Source organism: Neodiprion fabricii, chromosome 3 (assembly GCF_021155785.1).
Source record: "Neodiprion fabricii isolate iyNeoFabr1 chromosome 3, iyNeoFabr1.1, whole genome shotgun sequence".
NCBI lineage: Eukaryota > Metazoa > Arthropoda > Insecta > Hymenoptera > Diprionidae > Neodiprion > Neodiprion fabricii.
The window spans coordinates 34,591,565-34,610,536 of NC_060241.1; the positions used below are offsets into that span (position 1 = coordinate 34,591,565).

Genomic DNA, 18,972 nt, shown 5'->3' on the forward strand with positions numbered 1-18,972 from the left:
AAGTAAACCACTTTACAGGGTGTTACACAGCACTTTTATCGGTGACAAGAAATCCACCGTTTATAAACCACGTGTCGCGTATTCAGTTCATGAGCACCAGTCGAACAATTACCGTGAACACTCTCAATTTCGTCGGCTCGACGTTTAACGGAAAGGGCATTTTTTTGTGCAGGGTATGAGAAAAAACGGCCTCGGCTAAAAGTTACACCGTAATCACGCGATGACCGACGGTACACTGAGTAAGTGAGTATTATAATCGACGTAACAGCTGACCGATCGTCGAGTATTAAAGCCGCATAGCCCCGTGATCGTTCACCGCATCGATCCGTTAATAATTCGATCGGAAATCATCGATACGTGAACGAGACACGCGTGTCTCGCATCGCTCTTTTTTTTTTTTATCGTTGTCCCGCAGTCGCAACATCGATGCGTTACCCTGCTGCATAATTTCATCCACCCCGACTGCATGAATTTCCCTGCCGACTTATTAAGTTGTAAACTTGCCACCAAACGTAATTACTCAAGTGCGCAGCTATGAATTTGTACACCTTGAACGGCCTGCTTCGGCATTCCTTGCATTCCCGGGATTAAATTCACTCTTGATATTATGCGTTGCTCGTTTCGCCTCGGTAATGCGATCTGGTTATTTACGCGAAAATTTCCACTTCTGTGAACTGCATAATCCTACAGACAGTTTTAATTTTTCTTCCCGCCTTCCTTGTTACAAACTTTCTTCTTACTCAAATTATCAAAATTTCCAAAAAAATTTTATATTCGTGGTGAAATTTTCTTCAATTTCTTGTAACGCCAGACTGATGTTATACCTATACGTAAAATCTTGGCTCTGAAAGTGGTGCTGGTCAATAAAGCGTTATGTAACGTATAATAAGTGTAACCCTTGAACTTTATAAATATAAAATCATTCTCCCTAGGGATTGCTAAAGAATAAGAAGTGTACGTACAAATCGTCTCAATAATTTTCAGTTATTCGAACTTGTAACGATAAACCGAGTTCGTAAAATTCTAGCGGGTGTTTGTTTTTGGTAACTTTTGCCCGATCAGCTGATGTTGCGTAGCTATAAGAATTTCCGGAGCTCTTCTACTTTATTTCACGACTTATAGTTTTACTTGATCGCACCAGTTAATTCGTTCGCTCCGTTGAGCTAAACAATGTGGAAAAATTCTTGTTAGCCAGCTGCAACGCTCAGGTGATCGATAGGTAGAAGACGAATAACTACATCATCGGTTGGTTTGCCGAGCGTTACTGTGAAGCTAATCGATGCATGGTGCCTGGAAAAGTGTACAGCAATGCCAATTTGAAAAAAAGGCATCGGCGAAAATTATTGGAGCTGATAATGAACAAAAGAACCTTAACGATGCTACATCGAAGCATGTAAACTTACAAACTATGTAACCCAGTTTTTACAGCTGTATACATATATGTAAAGATAAAACCGATTAAGGGGTCTAAACAACTTTCACGGTACGATGAATTGTTTATCAAAAATCGTATAGACAGCTGAGCTGCACCTTAAGAAACTCGAGGGAGCGATAGCGGGGACTATGATAAAAGGGAATCCATTATTTCCCAAATCGTCGTATAAATATTTGAGTAGAATCGAAGTCTTCCTCCTGCAGTGGTATACATTGTATTTCTGACAGTCGACGAATCGAGGTGATTTATTTTTATTGCTCAGTCTTCCGAACGATACTGATACAATTTACACAGATCGGAACTCCATGTTTAGTATCAGAGTGAATTTGCCTTTTTCCGAAACGAAATATGAACCCAATTAAATACATCACGAAACCTCGCGCAAATCGGAGGACGAGTCGAAGTCCATTCCAGTTAAAATCCTCAAGGAATAAAAAAAAAAAAAGCGGTTGGGAATAACGGCGTGGTTCCTCGCTCTAGGCGAAATGAATCGATTGATTCGACAAAACCTGTATCGATTTCAGGAAATGGATCAGCTCAATCCAAGCTCACGAACCAGGAGTATAAAAATCCTTTCAGGTCGAGCATAAGTAACGTGCAAGTCTGGAAGAGCGATGAGACAACAGGATGGGCACAATTGCGTGGGCAAAACTACCTCGGTCAGACTATGCTAAACGGGTTTCTCAAGCGTACAATCTTGTGAATATCCGGCGAAGCACAAGCAACGCGTGCAGACTCCGGTGCGACATAAGCGCAAGTTGAATTCTCACCTCTCGAGCTTCCATCGAAGACAAATTCACGACTAAGCCATTCTTGCCATTATTTTACTTAGCGTCGAATAATTCTGGATCAAAATTAAACTCCATAAATGGATTTGTAGCTAAAATTAAACCACAGGCGTGCAGATTGGCGGCCATGTTGGTTCCGTAGTAGAGTTTCCTTGTTTCCTATCCTATAGTTGCGTCCACATTTTCACGCGATCTGACGATCAGCCTGAGCATTATTTGGACCTAAGGCATCATTAATCTGGTTCGAAAGTATCTCTCTATTACCGAGAATTCGTCCAGAGTAATTTATTCGCATTTTTGCCTGGGATGGAAACGGTTCGCTCTTCACCCTCAACGATTTTCGTGTAACACGAGCTAATATGCAAAGCGACGTGTCGACGCTGCTCCATTATTCGGTACGACATAGGTACGTGTACGTAAAAATACGGGTGTAATATACCGACTCTCTGCGAGCGAACAAATAAACGGAAATTTTTTTTCTTGGTGGTTATTCTTTGTAGAACGGTTCTTCGGCATGAGTGATTGTACATGTTGTTAGCACTTGTATATTTTGTGTAATGCTTAATTTGATGGTAGTTCGCCGCTACGGAAGTCCATATCACCGACTCGGAATAAAAGTGTGCTAATACAGGCTATTGATACGGATGTGTTTATCTTTCGAAATCTGGTTCAATGGGTAAATACGCGTTGATACCTCCGCCGTTGGATACCGGAGAAACGAAAAGGGGCAGCTTATGCCTGCAGCTATCGTCTATCGAACAAACATTCTGTGACTGGGAAAACGACAATGAGTTCTAGATGGAAGTTCGTGTCACCGCATCTAAATTCACGTCATAAACAAGTTACGAGTTTCCGCATGCCGATATACGTATATTAGATGCAGAGGGAAGATGCATATTTATAACCTGAGTATATTACGTGCACGAGTGAGAGACACATTGAACGAGGGAAATTACGTTCGGTCTACGATTTTAGGAGAAAATCTGAAGGCGATCCTCCGTCGACAAAATCTTTGACACACCGTAAACTGAAAGCCAATAATCATTCTCACTCTCCTAAAAGCAGCGACTGCTATCAAACTTTTTCACCGTTACACGATCGATGAAGAAAAATTTTGCGCCACACGTCAGAGCCGAGAATAAACACGTCGCGAAAGTAAAAACTCGATTACGTGGGTGCAAGAAAAATAGGATTGCACGCTACGTGGACTCGGTTATGACGAGGCGGTGCAGTCGGTGCAGAAAAAAAAAAATACGCAAACAGTATGAGAGTTTAGCGGCGACGAAATCGCCGGAAATAAACGTTCCGTGTAAATTGAAACGTGCAACTCTACATCTGCCAACTTTGCACAGCCGCGATTTGCTACAGATGCATGAATTTCGAGCGCAACAAATGATTCGCATTTGCAATTACCCTCGTATCGTCCAAAGACATGGATTAGTTCGCAGTGAAACATTGTGCCATAGGGAAATAATTGATAGCTTCTATCGAGACGATTGATTAAACCCTACCTTGTTAAATTATACTGCTTTCTAAATAACTGGCTGCTGGATTCTTGTCCAGGTAATCAATGTATTGACATTTCCAATTGAGGCTTCGATTCATTGCGCAACGCTTCACAGCACTCGTTGCAATGCGAGCTGTTCGACTCTTGACTCTTAAGGAACCCTTTAATCCGAGTGCATTTATAAGGTTCGCTACAACAAGCGACACGGCTATTCCGACTTTCACCAGATTGTGTTTAGAGACTTCAGCATCAAACTGTCATGTTAAAGCTTGAAAAACGCGCTCAAGATAAAGACTGCTTCGAAAATCCCCCTCTTTAATATGCCATAACAACGGACGTTCGGAGGCTGTTTGGTAGCTTTTACGACTGGTCGATTCCCGGAATATCTAGCCCTAAATGTACGGAGCAATTCCGGAAAATCAGTGGGGACCACCTTGTAGCGTGAACCACATTTAGTCTCGCTCAAGCGTCTATTTTACACAAGTGTAACGATGTCAAGGTAACAAAGTTTCCAGCCGAAGGTGCAAGGGTCGAGAAACTTGAGTAGGACCTTATTGAAAATTAAATTTCACGCGATTCGAGGCACGATCATCGGTTCTCGGTCTTGAAATTGGCTTCAGATCTTGGCATCCATTGAGGACGGAACCGTTAGTCTTGGGTCTCGAACCGGCTACTGTGATCCATGTGAGTACGTATCGCCACATCGCGACTCGATAGTAGCCAGAACATGACCAGGGCATAAATATATCCTGGACTTCTTACCGAGAAGCATCAAACGCTGCGTGATTCAGAGACGTGACTATAGCGACCCCGATTTCTCCCCGGCGATTGGACGAGACCGTAAGTCGGTGCAGAAAGCTCATTCGCAACAACTGCACATCCATACGCTCGGATAAAACTGAGCTGCATTCGAAAACGGTTGGAATTTGAGAATTGAAAATGAGAAGAAAAACCTTGAAAAAATCGGGCGAATATAGCTGCAGTATTTGTTTTGGCAGGTTCACACCTCGTGATGTTTACCAGGATTTTTAACGAGCTTCCCCGATGAGTTTGAGGCGTTATTAAACCCGACTGTATACCTGCTTCGTCTAGGCACTCCGGGTGTCGCGCATGTACATCATTGTAAATATTTACAGAAGCCACACGAATCTTATGAGCGAAATGAACGCGATCATCGGTCTTTTTGTCCGTACCTAGCTCATCAGGGTGCGGACACTCTACCATTTCACGGACGAATTATTCGTCGACTTGGACCAAACTGCAGTCAACATAATAATGAGATTTCCACTAAAGATATTACAGAATATTTTATATTATCACTGAAGTAGTTGGTAAATCTGTATTTATGCCGACATGTGCCGATTAATAACAGTTTTACCCAAGCCGCTTATAACGATTCATGAATCGCTTTTATATTGTCATTCGCAAATTTTAATAATTTTGTCTTAAAAGAAAGCACGAGAAAGCGCCACTTGAAATCAAGAATACAACGAAAAAAATTTCTACGTTCTAAACTTTTGTCCCACCGTTGCGGCATCGCTTTGGTGGTCCAAACCTTACGAATAACGTGTGGAGGGAAGTCTCAAGAGTCCACACCCTGGAGCTCATGTTCTCCTCGTAATAATTACGACTTTCTCTGCGGTCATGCGCAGCTTAAGAAAGCTCGATTCAATCAGCGACAAGTAAACTTGTAGACCCCGTTTACACGTGTCAACTTATCTTTGCGTACACACAGTGTAGGGTTTCAAGTCGCCCTGAACCTTGCAGCTTTAAACACAGTTTGCAGCGCGCGTGCTCTGCTGCTTGCTGCCGCTACCGCTGAGGCTTGGGTATATAGGTATAAAGATTTTGCCGTCACGAGTGAAAATAGAAAGATCAGTTTTATTTTTGTCACCGACAAAGAGACCACGAAGAGTTTTACACCGCGAGACCACGATCGCGGCGTTTCTTGTGCCCACCTTCGTAGTTATAAACTATCGACCTGCACCATGTGGCATGGGGAAGCGGTAAAAGACGAGCTACTCGAATTACGCCCGTCTCTCCGACAGGCAAATCTCTGCCAAACTGTGGAAGCCTCGTGATTATTAACGATCGTTGGATCAGTTTCATTTCGTAAGCGTTCACCCGCTTCCAAAGCCGCAAATCACTCGCCGATCGGCAGAAATCGGTTTCCTTCACATGCCTGCGACAAAGTCGCGCGGATCGAAGTCTGCATAGCCGGGCGGCGTTTCAAGTGCGTTGAAAAATACTTCGAGCCGGTTTATATGTCCCAGATGTGTCTGTCGTCGAATAAAAATACGTAAGAGACAAGAGGCCCCATTGGCCAAGCGGGAGCGGCACAACTGCGAAGCCATAAATCGGACCGTTCTGCCTTTCGCGCCCACGGTAAAATAGCCCCGAGTTCTGCCCATGCGGTTCGTATCGGTTCGGAGTCGAAGCTCGTCGTCGTAAATTAGCCCGACGATATTCGCCGTTAAATGAAAACGTCGCGGTTCGGTGGCGGAAAATTTCTTCCGAGACAGCCGAGATTTCCACAACTACGTGAAATCACACAAGTACACGGACCTTTCACTCGAGACCTTCGAAAGATCTGTCTTTGCACTCGTTTATTGACCTTTGCCAAAAAATTTCTTTACAGTTCAACAAATATGATGAAGCAGAATTTGCGTCTGTTATACTAGGAAATTTTTTCCGTACCGTAATTTCATTTCACGGTCCGCTTTCGAGGTAACGAAACTTGTATTCTGAACCGAGTCTCGACTTTCTTCTGCAACTTTTCATGCAAGGCAGGCTTTCCTTCATCCATCTTACGATTTCTACTCCTCGTTAATCCAAGTATTTCCGTTTGCAGATACAATCATTCAAATTTGAGAAGTTAAAGAAAGAGCTTGAACACAAGGAAAGAGCTTTTTTGATCCCAGTTGTCTCTTCTACATGAAATTATAACGGCGAAACAGCTGCGCTCTAAGAAACCTCTGAAGCAAACTGGCACCACCGATCACTTCCGGTATGAAAGAGACTGAAGGAAGCTGATTGAAATCTCGTATTCAGTTCCGCATACTTTGAATCAACTTGAGATTGAACCTGCTAAACATTGTCGGAGTCGATCAAACGGTCACCGAAAAATTGGAATGATGCAAAAAATCGAAAAATAGAAAGTGGTGAGTAGAGTTAGAAGTCAGCCGAGCTGACAGAGGTGCATTCCACTTCCTGGACCTCCCTGAATTGAACACCAAAAGTGCAATTCATCGGCACAAGCCTTCTGACCGGCATTAACTCTGGCGTAGCGTTACGATTTCAGCCGACGTAACATCGTTACATGTTAAGCCTTCAGCACGATCCCCACCAGTGAATGTGAATGGTTCGCGGGCAGGTGTTCGTCACTTCTATTTATAGAACGGTGTCCTACTGTACTCACGGTGGAGCGGCGTTAACGAATATTTATTGTGTTTCTCCGAAAAGAAGAGAATACCGCGGCTTCGCGCGTTACAGAGCTTGCGGCACGCGTCGCCTTGCGCAATATGAAACGCGGTGAAAATCGAGGTGATAAGAAACGGAGCCGCGGGCTTGAGAATTGCACCCTTATTTCGAAGGACCGTGAGTATCATTTGATGGACGCAAATTCCCAGGCATGAATGATGCGCGTGTTGACTCCCAAGTTACGGTTCCACTAGATTCAGACTCGTAACCGGCGGTCTGGGGTTATATTTTCGAGAAAATATCTCGGGCAAAGTTTTATCAATAACCCCGCGATTCATGGAGAGGGTAATTGATGGGCACGCCATGGCATCGGAATGCCTGCTATGCACCAGTCAACAATTCCATGTACCTGAGGAATTGGAGAAAAAAATATCGCTCGATGATAACACTGGAGTAATGTAACCCAATTTGGATTTCGGACCGGGGACGCTTCGCATTCTAATTTTATTCTTAATCATATTGTAAAGCTATTCCGATGGTTTTCTCGAGCCCTACTCGATCAGAGAACTCGAATGAACGCGGTTCTGATTCAAAGCACGGTTTTAGAATAGTCGCTTACTACGATTGGCGACGGGCAGAACACCTGACGGAAGTACAGCGGCGTGTGGATGGACCACGAATCACTTAAGAATATGACTAATTGTCATTTATACGAAGAGGAAATGATCCTTTCAGAAGCAAGGAATTTGCGAGAGAGAAAAAATTAACTGCTTCTATTTACGACTAAATATACGGTCGGGCATAAAATATTCATGCACTGGACGACGGGGAAAAAACTGAAATCTTAGAGCCAATTTCCTAGAAGCTGTGCATATTTTTCAACACTCGAGAGAAATATCAAAGAAAAAATGTGGAGCTTGGAATCGACTTGAAATTGGTCAGGAATAGTGTTCTATTTCCGCTTTTCTTGTGGCAGAAATATAAAACGCTCCCAATTCCGCGCCTCGTTGTCACAGTTGTCATTCGATAAATATGAGAGTGGTTTCTTTTCCGAAAAGTCAAAGACCCTGCAGACGATTGAAGTCATTTTTACCCGATTACAATAATAATCAGTTTCTAATGCCGCATAAACCCGAAGAGTTTCGTAGAGGCTGAGACACGATTCACGTGACCAAAGTTTTTCTATATTCCAAAAATATTCAGCTTTTCAAAAGGAAAAAAATTAATTGCAACATGTTCGAGCCTCGACTTTTTCCATTTGTCAAAGTTGACCCGAACCGAACTGTTTCGCGGTAACTTCGACCCGTGCCAGCGACGTAAAAGATGCAGGAGAAAGGTAATAACAACTAGCGGTTCGTGTGTTTATAGAAAAATCACCTTGACCTTCAACCTTCGTCAACGTTTCACGTGGCAAAAATTTTCCAGTCAGCCAGCTAAGCTTTGCCGGCTTAGCGACGCGGACTGACGCCGGAAGCATACAGTCACGTCAAACCGACTCCTTCGGACGCCTTTCTTGGTTCTAGATTTCCTGAGATAAGTATGCTTGGACTGTACTTTTCACCCAACACCCGACACACTCCGCCATGAAACCCTACGTCGGTGTAAGAATAAAGCCGAACCGAGAGGTTGAAGCCCGCTCGTATGATGCTTGCAGTAAGTGAGCTTTATGCATGATCTAATTGAAGATTATTGCTACGGAAAATACTTACATCCTGTACGCTAATTCACAAGGTCCGGTAAATTTCTCTGTACCGTGATGAAACAGGCACTTGGCTGTCGAAAATCCAATCAAAGTCTGATCAAAAGTATTGCTCGTTTTTATTCTTCTTTATTTTTTTTTTTCCAGACACATGGGAAATAAACCCAATCAAATGGGCAACAGCTTTGATGGAAGAATGCAACAATCTTTGATTATTTTGGTATACTGACCCGAAAGCCAAATCGTGGGATGAAAGATTTACGCAAGATTAAAGATCCGCCGCATATAGGTGTCGATGATGCAATTTGTAAAATTAACGAATCGCAAAGTGACGCCTAAAGACTACGCGTAAATATTTGCGAGATGAATTAACACCCAAGTCGACTCGTGACAAGAGGATCACCTCTTATATGTACTGTAGACATTTTGGCACAGCCTTTTTCATTTAGATTCAACGTGCCAAACTTGCCCACTTGCTTACTCACTGCAGTCGGCTTGAACACTCTGCGTTACTTTCAGTGACGCCGAAATCCAACGTAATCTTATTTCAGCTTATCCGACGCTGATCGTGTACCAGAAAATCAATAAGCAAACAACTCTCACTAACCACAAATCGGTCAGTTTTTGCACGGTTATCGCAACGAAGACGCCTCTTCGCTTAGATAGTTCACCCAAGCTTTCGGAGCTTTTTCCGTTTTGTTATTCATCCGAGATAAAATGTGGGCAATTATTTTTTTCATTCACTGCCGTAACCGGAGGCTGGAGAATAATATACAAAGCCCACCGCGAGTTCACCACCGGATTTTAACTCTTGAGAGACCATCAGCCGCTTGTTATACCTCACGTCCTACTATCGCGTAGGAACAGGGCTCGGACTCGTAAACTCATTCACTAACCTATCCAGTGCCAGTAGGTAACGGTGAATGAAATTTGACTGACAGCGGCCAGGTGTTGATATAGCCACCTTGCGCAATACAAGGGAAATAAAAAGCGCCGCGCTATACGGTCAGAATAAATTGCTTAACATCCGTGCACCACCCACGTGTTATATGAAAACAGGCGCTCTTTGTTTACGTATATATGTATATAACGAGACAGAGAATAAGAATCAAGCAGGCGTGCAGTCGAATCTGTGTTTAACAATCATCGCTTCTGGCGCTGCAGCTTTTTCAATTATTCTCATGAGTATAGCACCTAATCGCTTTCATGAAACACTTGGCAAACACTTCATTCATTGCCGGGGTCTTGGATCTGCCTTTTAGAAACCTTGAACTTCGTAGTAATAATCCAAAGATTTTAATAAGCATCAATTTTTCTTTTTCCTTTTCCTTTTCCATCTTTCAATTCGACCGATTGCGTCATTAGTGTTGTAAATTTTTAATGGCTACTTCGACGATAACGATACTCTAAGATAAGACTAATTTCGCATTTGGGTCTACATTATAAAATACATAGTCATCCCCAACAAGATCCTGTACACTTCAATCAATCGGTATCGGAAACGAAAAAAAGCTACGCTACGTACAGTGGAACGTTAAACACAAACTGTCAGGTCCTATAGCATCTCTTTTGGCATTGATATGGATATTTATTACAGCATGTGAATACGTATGGTAGTTGCAAATAAAGCTCGTGTCAAGAACCTTTCAGAGTTTTGCATAGAAATGACTGACTTCATTCCCGGCCTTGGGTACAAAAATAAATCCTACGAGATGTAGGTAAAATAGAATTACCTTCACTTTAAATCCATGACACGTGTTCATTCGATTGGTGTGGGTGAACTTTGCAGAATAGGATACCTACACGCTGCCAGACACGCACATTACCTAACGATTACGTGACTCTGCCATAATCAATTTGGTCGATGACAAAGGTAAGCAAGGTAAAAGAAATACTAAAAAAACTGTTTAAACGATCCAGCGCTCTACTATGATTACGATTTATACGATCGTTGTCCGCGCTGCGACGATTTTTTTTTTTTTTCTTCCTCCGATTTTCTTATCAACAGATGATTTCGAAAAAAAAAAACTAATCTTGAAGTGAGATGAGACTCGGATCGAAATTTTCGAGATGCGAAGCGATGAAATGGGAGGAAAAATATAGCTGTTGAAAAGCTGACACAGAATTTACGATATTTCGGCATCACGTCTGAGAGAGGCGTTAACGTCCATTAATTAAACTTATTATACACGAAGGAAAACAAAAACACAGCTTATGCATGTTACCGCCGCGCGTGAATTGGGTCGTTGAAATAATTCATAGCGTAATAACAGCTGTCACCATATACTAATTGATCGTGACCCAATGACGTCTCCGTCATTTGTCCGGGATAGTTGGGTCGACCACCTATCGGCGTTGAACATTTCGTGAAACATTTAACTGCGCATCTGACACGTGCAACGGCTCAAGCTTCATCGTCAGCCCGTAATAGCATCTAGTCGGATAGCCGAGGACTGGCTGTGTATACACGTCTGGATATAATATCGAGGTGAGAAGACGTGCAAAGAGAAAAACGCTATCTCGACTAATTTTCAAATTCTGTCGATTGAATAATATTTGTTTTAGCTAAGATAAAATATAGATTTTTCCACACTAAATAAGTGGATACATAACATTTCGAATCAGCGGGGAAATCAAAGAAATATAACAATCGCATATTCGATCAACGAAAATACTTTACTCCTTATACCGAGAAGTCATTAAGCCTCAACTAGGCTTTTCGTTCAACAGCCTCAGATGTATATTCTTTAACTGTGAAACTGAAAGCAATATCGTTTCATATTTTTATCGATTGAGAAACGAACTATGTCTACAGCAAGTTGACGAGAATGCGGTATAAATAATGATTTTCCGTTTATTTGAACATTGTCTTGAATTTTCAGAATCGAAAGGGCTAATTACTGTTCACGTTATCGGAGTTTACACGCCTGCCCGGAGTCAGTAGTTACGGTTAGTAATTATCAGCCGAAAGCGCCTACCGTTTGTCACCTTGAACGCCGCATCGCGTACCGTGTAATCTGAATTCAGGCGTACGGTTCAACTAGCTGATTAATACCTTCATGCGGTCTATTTTTACAAGGTGGGAATATAAATATAGGCGGAAAAAAAATCATGGAACCTAAGAACGATCTCTAAAGTTTTGAGAAAGTAATGGGAAGAGTGAATGTCTGAGAATGAATAGTTTTGGAATGTTTTACGCGTTTTACACGATCGTTAATCGTCCGGTGAATCTTGTTTGAAGTTCGCTGCTCAACGCGGCTAGATTATCAGGCAGATTTTCTATCCTCTTTATAAATAAAATCCCAAGGGGATCGAGCAGATCGAGCGTGAAACTCACCCTGAAGTTGTTGGATGGTCGCTTGGTACTCGGCTAGCTTCTCGTCAACGTAATCCTGGCTCTGACTCGCGATGATTTCCGCCGTACTCGGACCCGTCGCTTCTTCGTCGCCCTGACTCGGCTCCAACGGCACACCGACGTACTCGTAATCACCGGGTCTGTACGGTGCGATCAGGTATTCCGGTGGACCACAGGGAATCGGCGAACCGCTTCCGCTTCCTACCGGACTCTGCGTAGGCCGAAAATAATTATCTCGCTTGACTGTCAAGTCGAATTTTGCGACATTGATTTATCCTTGTCAAAAATCGATGGCCCCTGAATTCTCGCAGAGTGATTTAGATCTCAAAACAGAATTTTTCGGATGAAAAATGGGTATTCCCGCTTGGGACATATTTAAATTGAGCAATTAATGACGTAAAAATAACTGTTCGTACATAGAGAGCAAGACGTGTGGGTTCAATTAATTGAACACCTTCAAGGGAAATGATTAGTTTCAAGTTTTCAACCAACTTAACTCAACTCAACAGTATTAGGGTAATATTTTGAACCGACCACTAATTTTTTGAAAAACTCTATCAGTTTATTGAACCCCAAACTGTGATTTCAATTGCAGGGTTGCCACATTTAAATTTTGATGTGTAGCAACAAACCACTGAAATTTCAGTGCAATAAACGATATCTTCATAATCCTCAGAGCACGAAATCTCGTGTACATGTATAAAAAAATTAATCACTGCAGAATAATTATTTAAAAATCGCGGTAAACGATACAAGTTTTCGGTGAAAACTGCATCCAAGGAGGTTGGAGGGCCAAGAATCGATACTTTTTATTAATTTTACAACGAGATAGTCGTGAATTGAGGATTAATAAAATTAACCTACTTGCAAACCGTGATAATTTCTTAAAAATTGACATAACCAAACATATTGAAATTATATACAGAAGCTTGGATATCGATGGCTGATTTGATTCAGAAGTCTATATTTCTTACAAATTCACCGAATAAAACTTTTTCCTATTCGCCGGTTCGATATTGCCATTCATTGATAATGTGCACAATGACGTTGTGTAATTAAAATCTAAACGAGATAAGCATGTTGAAACCAAAAGTGTTTCACGAGGATCGTAGAAATTATTCTTGTGAATAAAATGAGCCATCGCAGCGTAAAAAATCGTAAGAATCTACCAGATTTTCCATAATTTGTAAGCGATCTAAACATCGATATCCGAGCTTTTGTTTATAATCTCACTATTTCTTGTTTCCGTATTGTTGAAGAAAACATCATTTCTCGCAAACAGACCGTCCGTCGATTCGCTGAATACTCAACATGCTGACGACAGGATGTTCATTCGACGAAGACGAACGTTTTTCTCACCTGCGGTGGTAAATAAGGTCGAGGAACCGACCCCGGCGGCAAAGGCGACGGCCATCGAGGTCTCGGGCATTGGATGTATCCCGGCGGTGGTGGACAGCCGAAAATGGGTGACATTCCCGGGGAAATGGGCATGCCCATGGGCACCGGACTCATCGGGTGCATCATGGGGGGATAGCTGAGCGGCGACATGGGGTGCGGGTGCATGGGGGTGGTTGGCCCGCGAGAGCGGTTATGGGGGTGGGGTAAGGAGTGGGGGTGGTTGTGGGGATGGTGGTGGGGCGGGGGTGAGGGACTGTAGGGAGACGCCGGTCGGAACGGACTTGGAGCGCCTGGCCGGTTCGCCCAGCTTCCCGGAGGAACACCGGGAGGCCCAGGCGTGCCCGGCGGACGCGTCGGGTGCTGCGACATGTCGCACTACTTTTTTATACTGCTGAAACTGGCCCTCTCTTCGCTGATCAGCATCGCTGTAAATAGATTTATAAACAATCACGTTATTGTCGTCTACATTGGTATGGCCGATACGGAAATGGGAGATTTTCAGGTTTGAAAGTGCAACTGAAGTTCATCGAGTTGAGTTTACAATTATTTGAAACTGAATTTCTCAAGCAGGAGAAAAGAAATTGAGAACGATAATTTTCAGCTACAATTGAATAATTACTGACGACTTTGGAAAGATCCTGTCATCAAATTAATTCTTCGTCAACGAATTCTCTACAAATCGAAAAAATCAGTTTTTGGATAACTGTCGAGCTTTTTTATTTGTTGGGCAATTGTTTACCCTGCATCACTTATACTAGTTTTACTAATCATATTTTTTCGATCAACTGAGAAAACGAATCGAAAATGTGTCTTTGTTATTTGTAGACAGTTCATTTACGGTTTAAACGAGCTCTAGTTCATTTTAAACGTTCAAACAATGCGATTTTTTTCATTGTGGAAACTATTTAATAACGGGATATCTTCACTCAACAATAATTATCCCATTGTAGCTGAAATTTACGGTTTTAAATTTTGTTCAGTGTTAAACAAATATTGCTTCAACTAAATTCAAATCGATGAACTTTGGTTCCGTTTTCAAGCCTTCGTTATATGATATTTCTGTCTTTACAGCTTTTTGACTGGACTGTACAGTTGTTACATGCTTAAATATCCTGTTTACATTTCCGCAAGAATCCTCCATACCTACCAATACGATAATAGGTATTATGATGATAAAATTATTTTCAGAATCATGCGCTTTCTTGATTAACACTTCAGTAAAGTAAATTAGATGGAACTGCTCTTTTCTAACTAACCCGCTGTTGGTTACGATAAAAAAAATATTGGCTAAAATAGTTGCAATTTATTTTACATTATCAGATGTGAATTATGCAACAGTTTATTTCTGAAAATTTCTTAAATTCGTGAACTATTGAAATCCGCTTAGAGAAATTTCCACAGAGATATGTAAAATTATCTGGATTTCGTAATCGGATATCGTATAGACAAAATAATTTTTTTCGCGTTGTAAAATTTATGTCAGACGTTGACAGACAGAAGCCAGGCAAAGAAATAAACTATTGTCACCGTCCTGGTTTGTTTAACAAAGCGCAGATCAGGTATGACGTAATTTAACGTAATACTAACGATGAGACATATTACTGCAACTGATTGTGAGCGGGAAAGATCGAGTGATATTGAAAATTTGTAATTCAGAAAAAGATTGATCATATATCAAGTTCCTTTCGAAAAAGGTTATATTCAAAGTTTCTTAACAAAGAACTAATGATATGACGTAAATATTCAAAAGTTCGACACCAAAAGAAGAAAAGACGGAAAGAATTCGAAGCTTCTAATTCATAGTGAAGAGTAAAAAATTTTTAAATTAGAAAAAATCGATCGATTACGTAAACGGCGATCTATCAAACAAGTTTCACCCGTCAACCGTCCGTCGACAGATTTTCAACCCAGTTAATATGGCATAACTTTTTTCCCGGATGGTACGAGTATCGTGCAGTTAGTTACGCGATAAAATAAATTAGTGGTACCGGCCACGACACGTATAAAACATCATTCGGTGAACATGATCGCTTGACCAAGGATTCTTCGAGGAATGCATTCGTTATCCGCCCGCAAGTTTATCTCATGTTATGGAAAATTGCTTGTCGTCGAAGCTCGACATGCTTTGAAATATTCAGGGTACCAGGTGCCAGGCTTTCGATGGGAACGAAATTCATGCCGCTGTAAAAAAAGAACGTTTCTGCCCGAAGAGAACGACAACCGCGTTTCATTGTTCAATATATCGATGGCCATTAAGCTAAAAATAATCGATGCATCACACGTTTGATCTAGGACAAAAAAACAATCGAACACAACTCGAATGAATCGGCAAACATTAATCGATTATATCGTATTTTTTTGAAACGATGTGTTTGAAACCAAAATTACGTAAATTTCAGTATATGTATAGTCTTGATTATTATAATATTAATATACTTAATATTTTTGAACTTCAGGTAAAAATATTCAATTATCTTTCACTTGTTATGTCAAATAGGTACTCAGCAAAGAAAGACAATGATAATAATTGATACTTTAATCACAGAAATTAATATTGTATTGCGTCTTTCATGGGAGTAAAAAACAAAAACCGATTGTGAGAAAAAATAATCGCATATACTCGATTAATCGGGAAAAATTTATCAATCTAATCGAAAATCGATCATTTGATGATCGTCAGCTGCTGCCGCTCTACTCACGCGCCTCGCATTAATACTGATCAACCGCTATCAAAGGTTCTCGATTCTCTATTTACTAAATTAAATAATCCACGTAATTGATCGCGCTTTATTATTCGTTGATATAATTCAATTGTCTTTAGCTAATAATAAAACGAATTGAGGGCGAATTTCGAGTGAGCTGTTGATTTGTTAAATTATCATAAAATATTATTTCGAATTATCGACGAAGTGCTTTGATCTCAATTTCGATCAATTAAAATCCATGTGACCATTAATTTACTTCCCTTTCAATGCATCATCGCTTGATTTAACTTCACGGTTGCGCAACGATCACTAGCGGGAATAAAAATAATTTTTACAGCGATTGCGGGATGGTTTTACAGTGGGAAACTTCGCCCACTATGCAGACGAATCTCGAAGGTGGTCATCTGCTCTTCAGGTTGACTTGTGACTTCGGTCTTTGCCCGTATTTCTCGTCGTTGTATATTATCGGGTGCGAAAACTACGCGTGCGTCTAAAAATTCCCCGTTATACTGCGATCGCGGAGATAGTTCGGCGAATTGGGTCTTTGCATTAATAAACAGCCATTATTCACACGTGTATAAAGCAGAGAAACATAAAATAATCAGGTGATATTTTTTTCACCGAAAAAGAAAATTTCCTATGTTATGACGAGCAGTTCAATTTCGCTGATTTTGTAATACATGAGTGACGTCATGCTGTACTTTTCAATCTGCTATATTTCCTTGATTTTTTTGTTCAGTCGAAAAAAGTAAAAATAGCGTTATCAATTTTGGTTTCTCTATTTAACACGCATACATTTTTATTAAAGATCCAGCAATTGTTGGTTTTCACAATTTGTCAAATTTCGCTTAAAACCGTGTTTGCGATTCCAGAATCTGAAAATAACGTGCCGCTTATCATCTGCAGATTTTCATTGACCCGTGATTAATTACTGCGGCATCATTCGCGACACAGTGATTAATTACGATCAATAACGGTCTTGTAATCTCGTCGAATTCTTCGCACGAGCCTTCTTAAATTCCGGGTAATAAATTGGGATGACTAGGAGAGATTTTTATCTAAACGAACCAGAATATCAGTCGTGAAAGCTGCCGCTGTGATCCGGGCAATAAGGAAAATCCTGCGCTCGAACTTTTAGCCAGAGGTCGCATAATGGAACCGAGTGAGCGTTGAGTGAGCAGTTTGTATGGCGCTACGCCAATCCCTCCCGAAATAGTGCGTCGTCTGCACGTACGCGCTATAGAAAGGCCATGTACCGAGATCAACCAAAGAGTTCATTCCCCGCTTATAAATGCTACAGTCTGTAATATTTTTCGCAGGCATCGCACGAGCCTTGGTTTTTAACAGTCGCCCGACGTTTACCGGAGATCACCTATTTTTCATGACGAATTAGAAGCCAGAAAATGTCGATTTCACAAGACCGCAAAATTTTGTGCAAAATGTTAATTTTTTACTTGAATTTTGATGTGGACGGATGAAACAAATTATTCCGTTATAATTAATTTCGTGCGGCTAATTGAGCATCGGTTACCGGTTTTTGTTATGTTCGCTAATTGCTGTGAATTTACCGTGGCGTATTCATGGACCATTTTTGCTATGATATATTGACACGCGCACTGTGCAATATTCAGTTGACAAAATTTTAGCTCAGCGATGCTTTGGTTTGACCAACTGCGCATTTTATTTCTGTGCGTTCTCGTTACAATCACAATCCCATCAGTCATGCGTGTGTTTTGCTGGTTACAAGATCGCAGGGAGAAACCTTATCTACTTCCATTAAGTAACGAATGAGTGGCGAAACGAATCGCGGGCCTTGCTACTCGAGTAAAATTAAATAAATCAAGGACGCCCATGCACTTTTTTCGCTAAGAATTTTTATGAAAACTTACTACATAATGTGTACGGAAAACAAATAATTTTTAGATTATTTTTATATTCCGTGACTGAATTATTCCAAAAATGACGTTATATTCGTGAGGGAAATTGTTTTGTTGAAAAATAGTTCTTTCCCCCTTGGAAAAGTATTTAATGAACACAAAAACGATTTCTTGAAGGTTCTTCTTGACTGGCATGTGTGAAAAAATTTCCTACATACACTTTGGACTAAATTTTTCTGCGCCGCAAACGAAATTTCGCTAAAGATGAAATAATTCCCCGGAGACGTTTTATCTGTTTTTCGGTGAAAGCTAGTCGAACTTCTATAAAACACTTGGCAGTAATTCAAAAATTAAATAATCCAAAACCAAAAGCCTGACGCTTATGCAAAATTTGAAGATTACAAAATTTCATAATTTGGCAGTCCAAAACTTGAAGATTGACCACTCAGAAAGTTCTTGAATCGGAAAAACACCGATCAAAGGCAGAACGTTTTGCCCGATGGATTAATTAGTAGCGATAATTTCCGGTACATTGTGAAAACGGTTGGTGGATAAAAAATTTGGGCACCTGGTCATCTCCTATGTAAGAAATTCGAGGCATTTCATCTTTTAAACCAGTTCAAAGCACGGCAATATAGACATCAAAGTCGGAGCGATTGTCGTAAAGTATAGACAGTATCGGTAACAACAGAAGTCCTCTGAAATATGGTAGTAAAATATAAAAGCCAGCCAAAAAGTATGAATGTATGGCATATGTTATAAATTCACGTTATTTAAAAGGACTTAAA

At 41.0% G+C, this 18,972-nt stretch overlaps 1 protein-coding gene across 1 annotated transcript in view; it reads right to left on the reverse strand.

Annotated features, from left to right (window-relative positions):
- Positions 1-18,972, reverse strand: part of LOC124179261 (nesprin-1) — a 136,964-nt gene that overhangs the window by 115,206 nt on the left and 2,786 nt on the right. The window contains exons 2-3 of the mRNA XM_046563496.1: positions 13,564-14,027; positions 12,187-12,415 (exon numbers count right to left, since the gene is read on the reverse strand). Coding sequence (XP_046419452.1) covers positions 12,187-12,415; positions 13,564-13,971 — 637 coding nt within the window. The 5' untranslated portion in view covers positions 13,972-14,027. The remainder of the gene's footprint in view (positions 1-12,186; positions 12,416-13,563; positions 14,028-18,972) is intronic.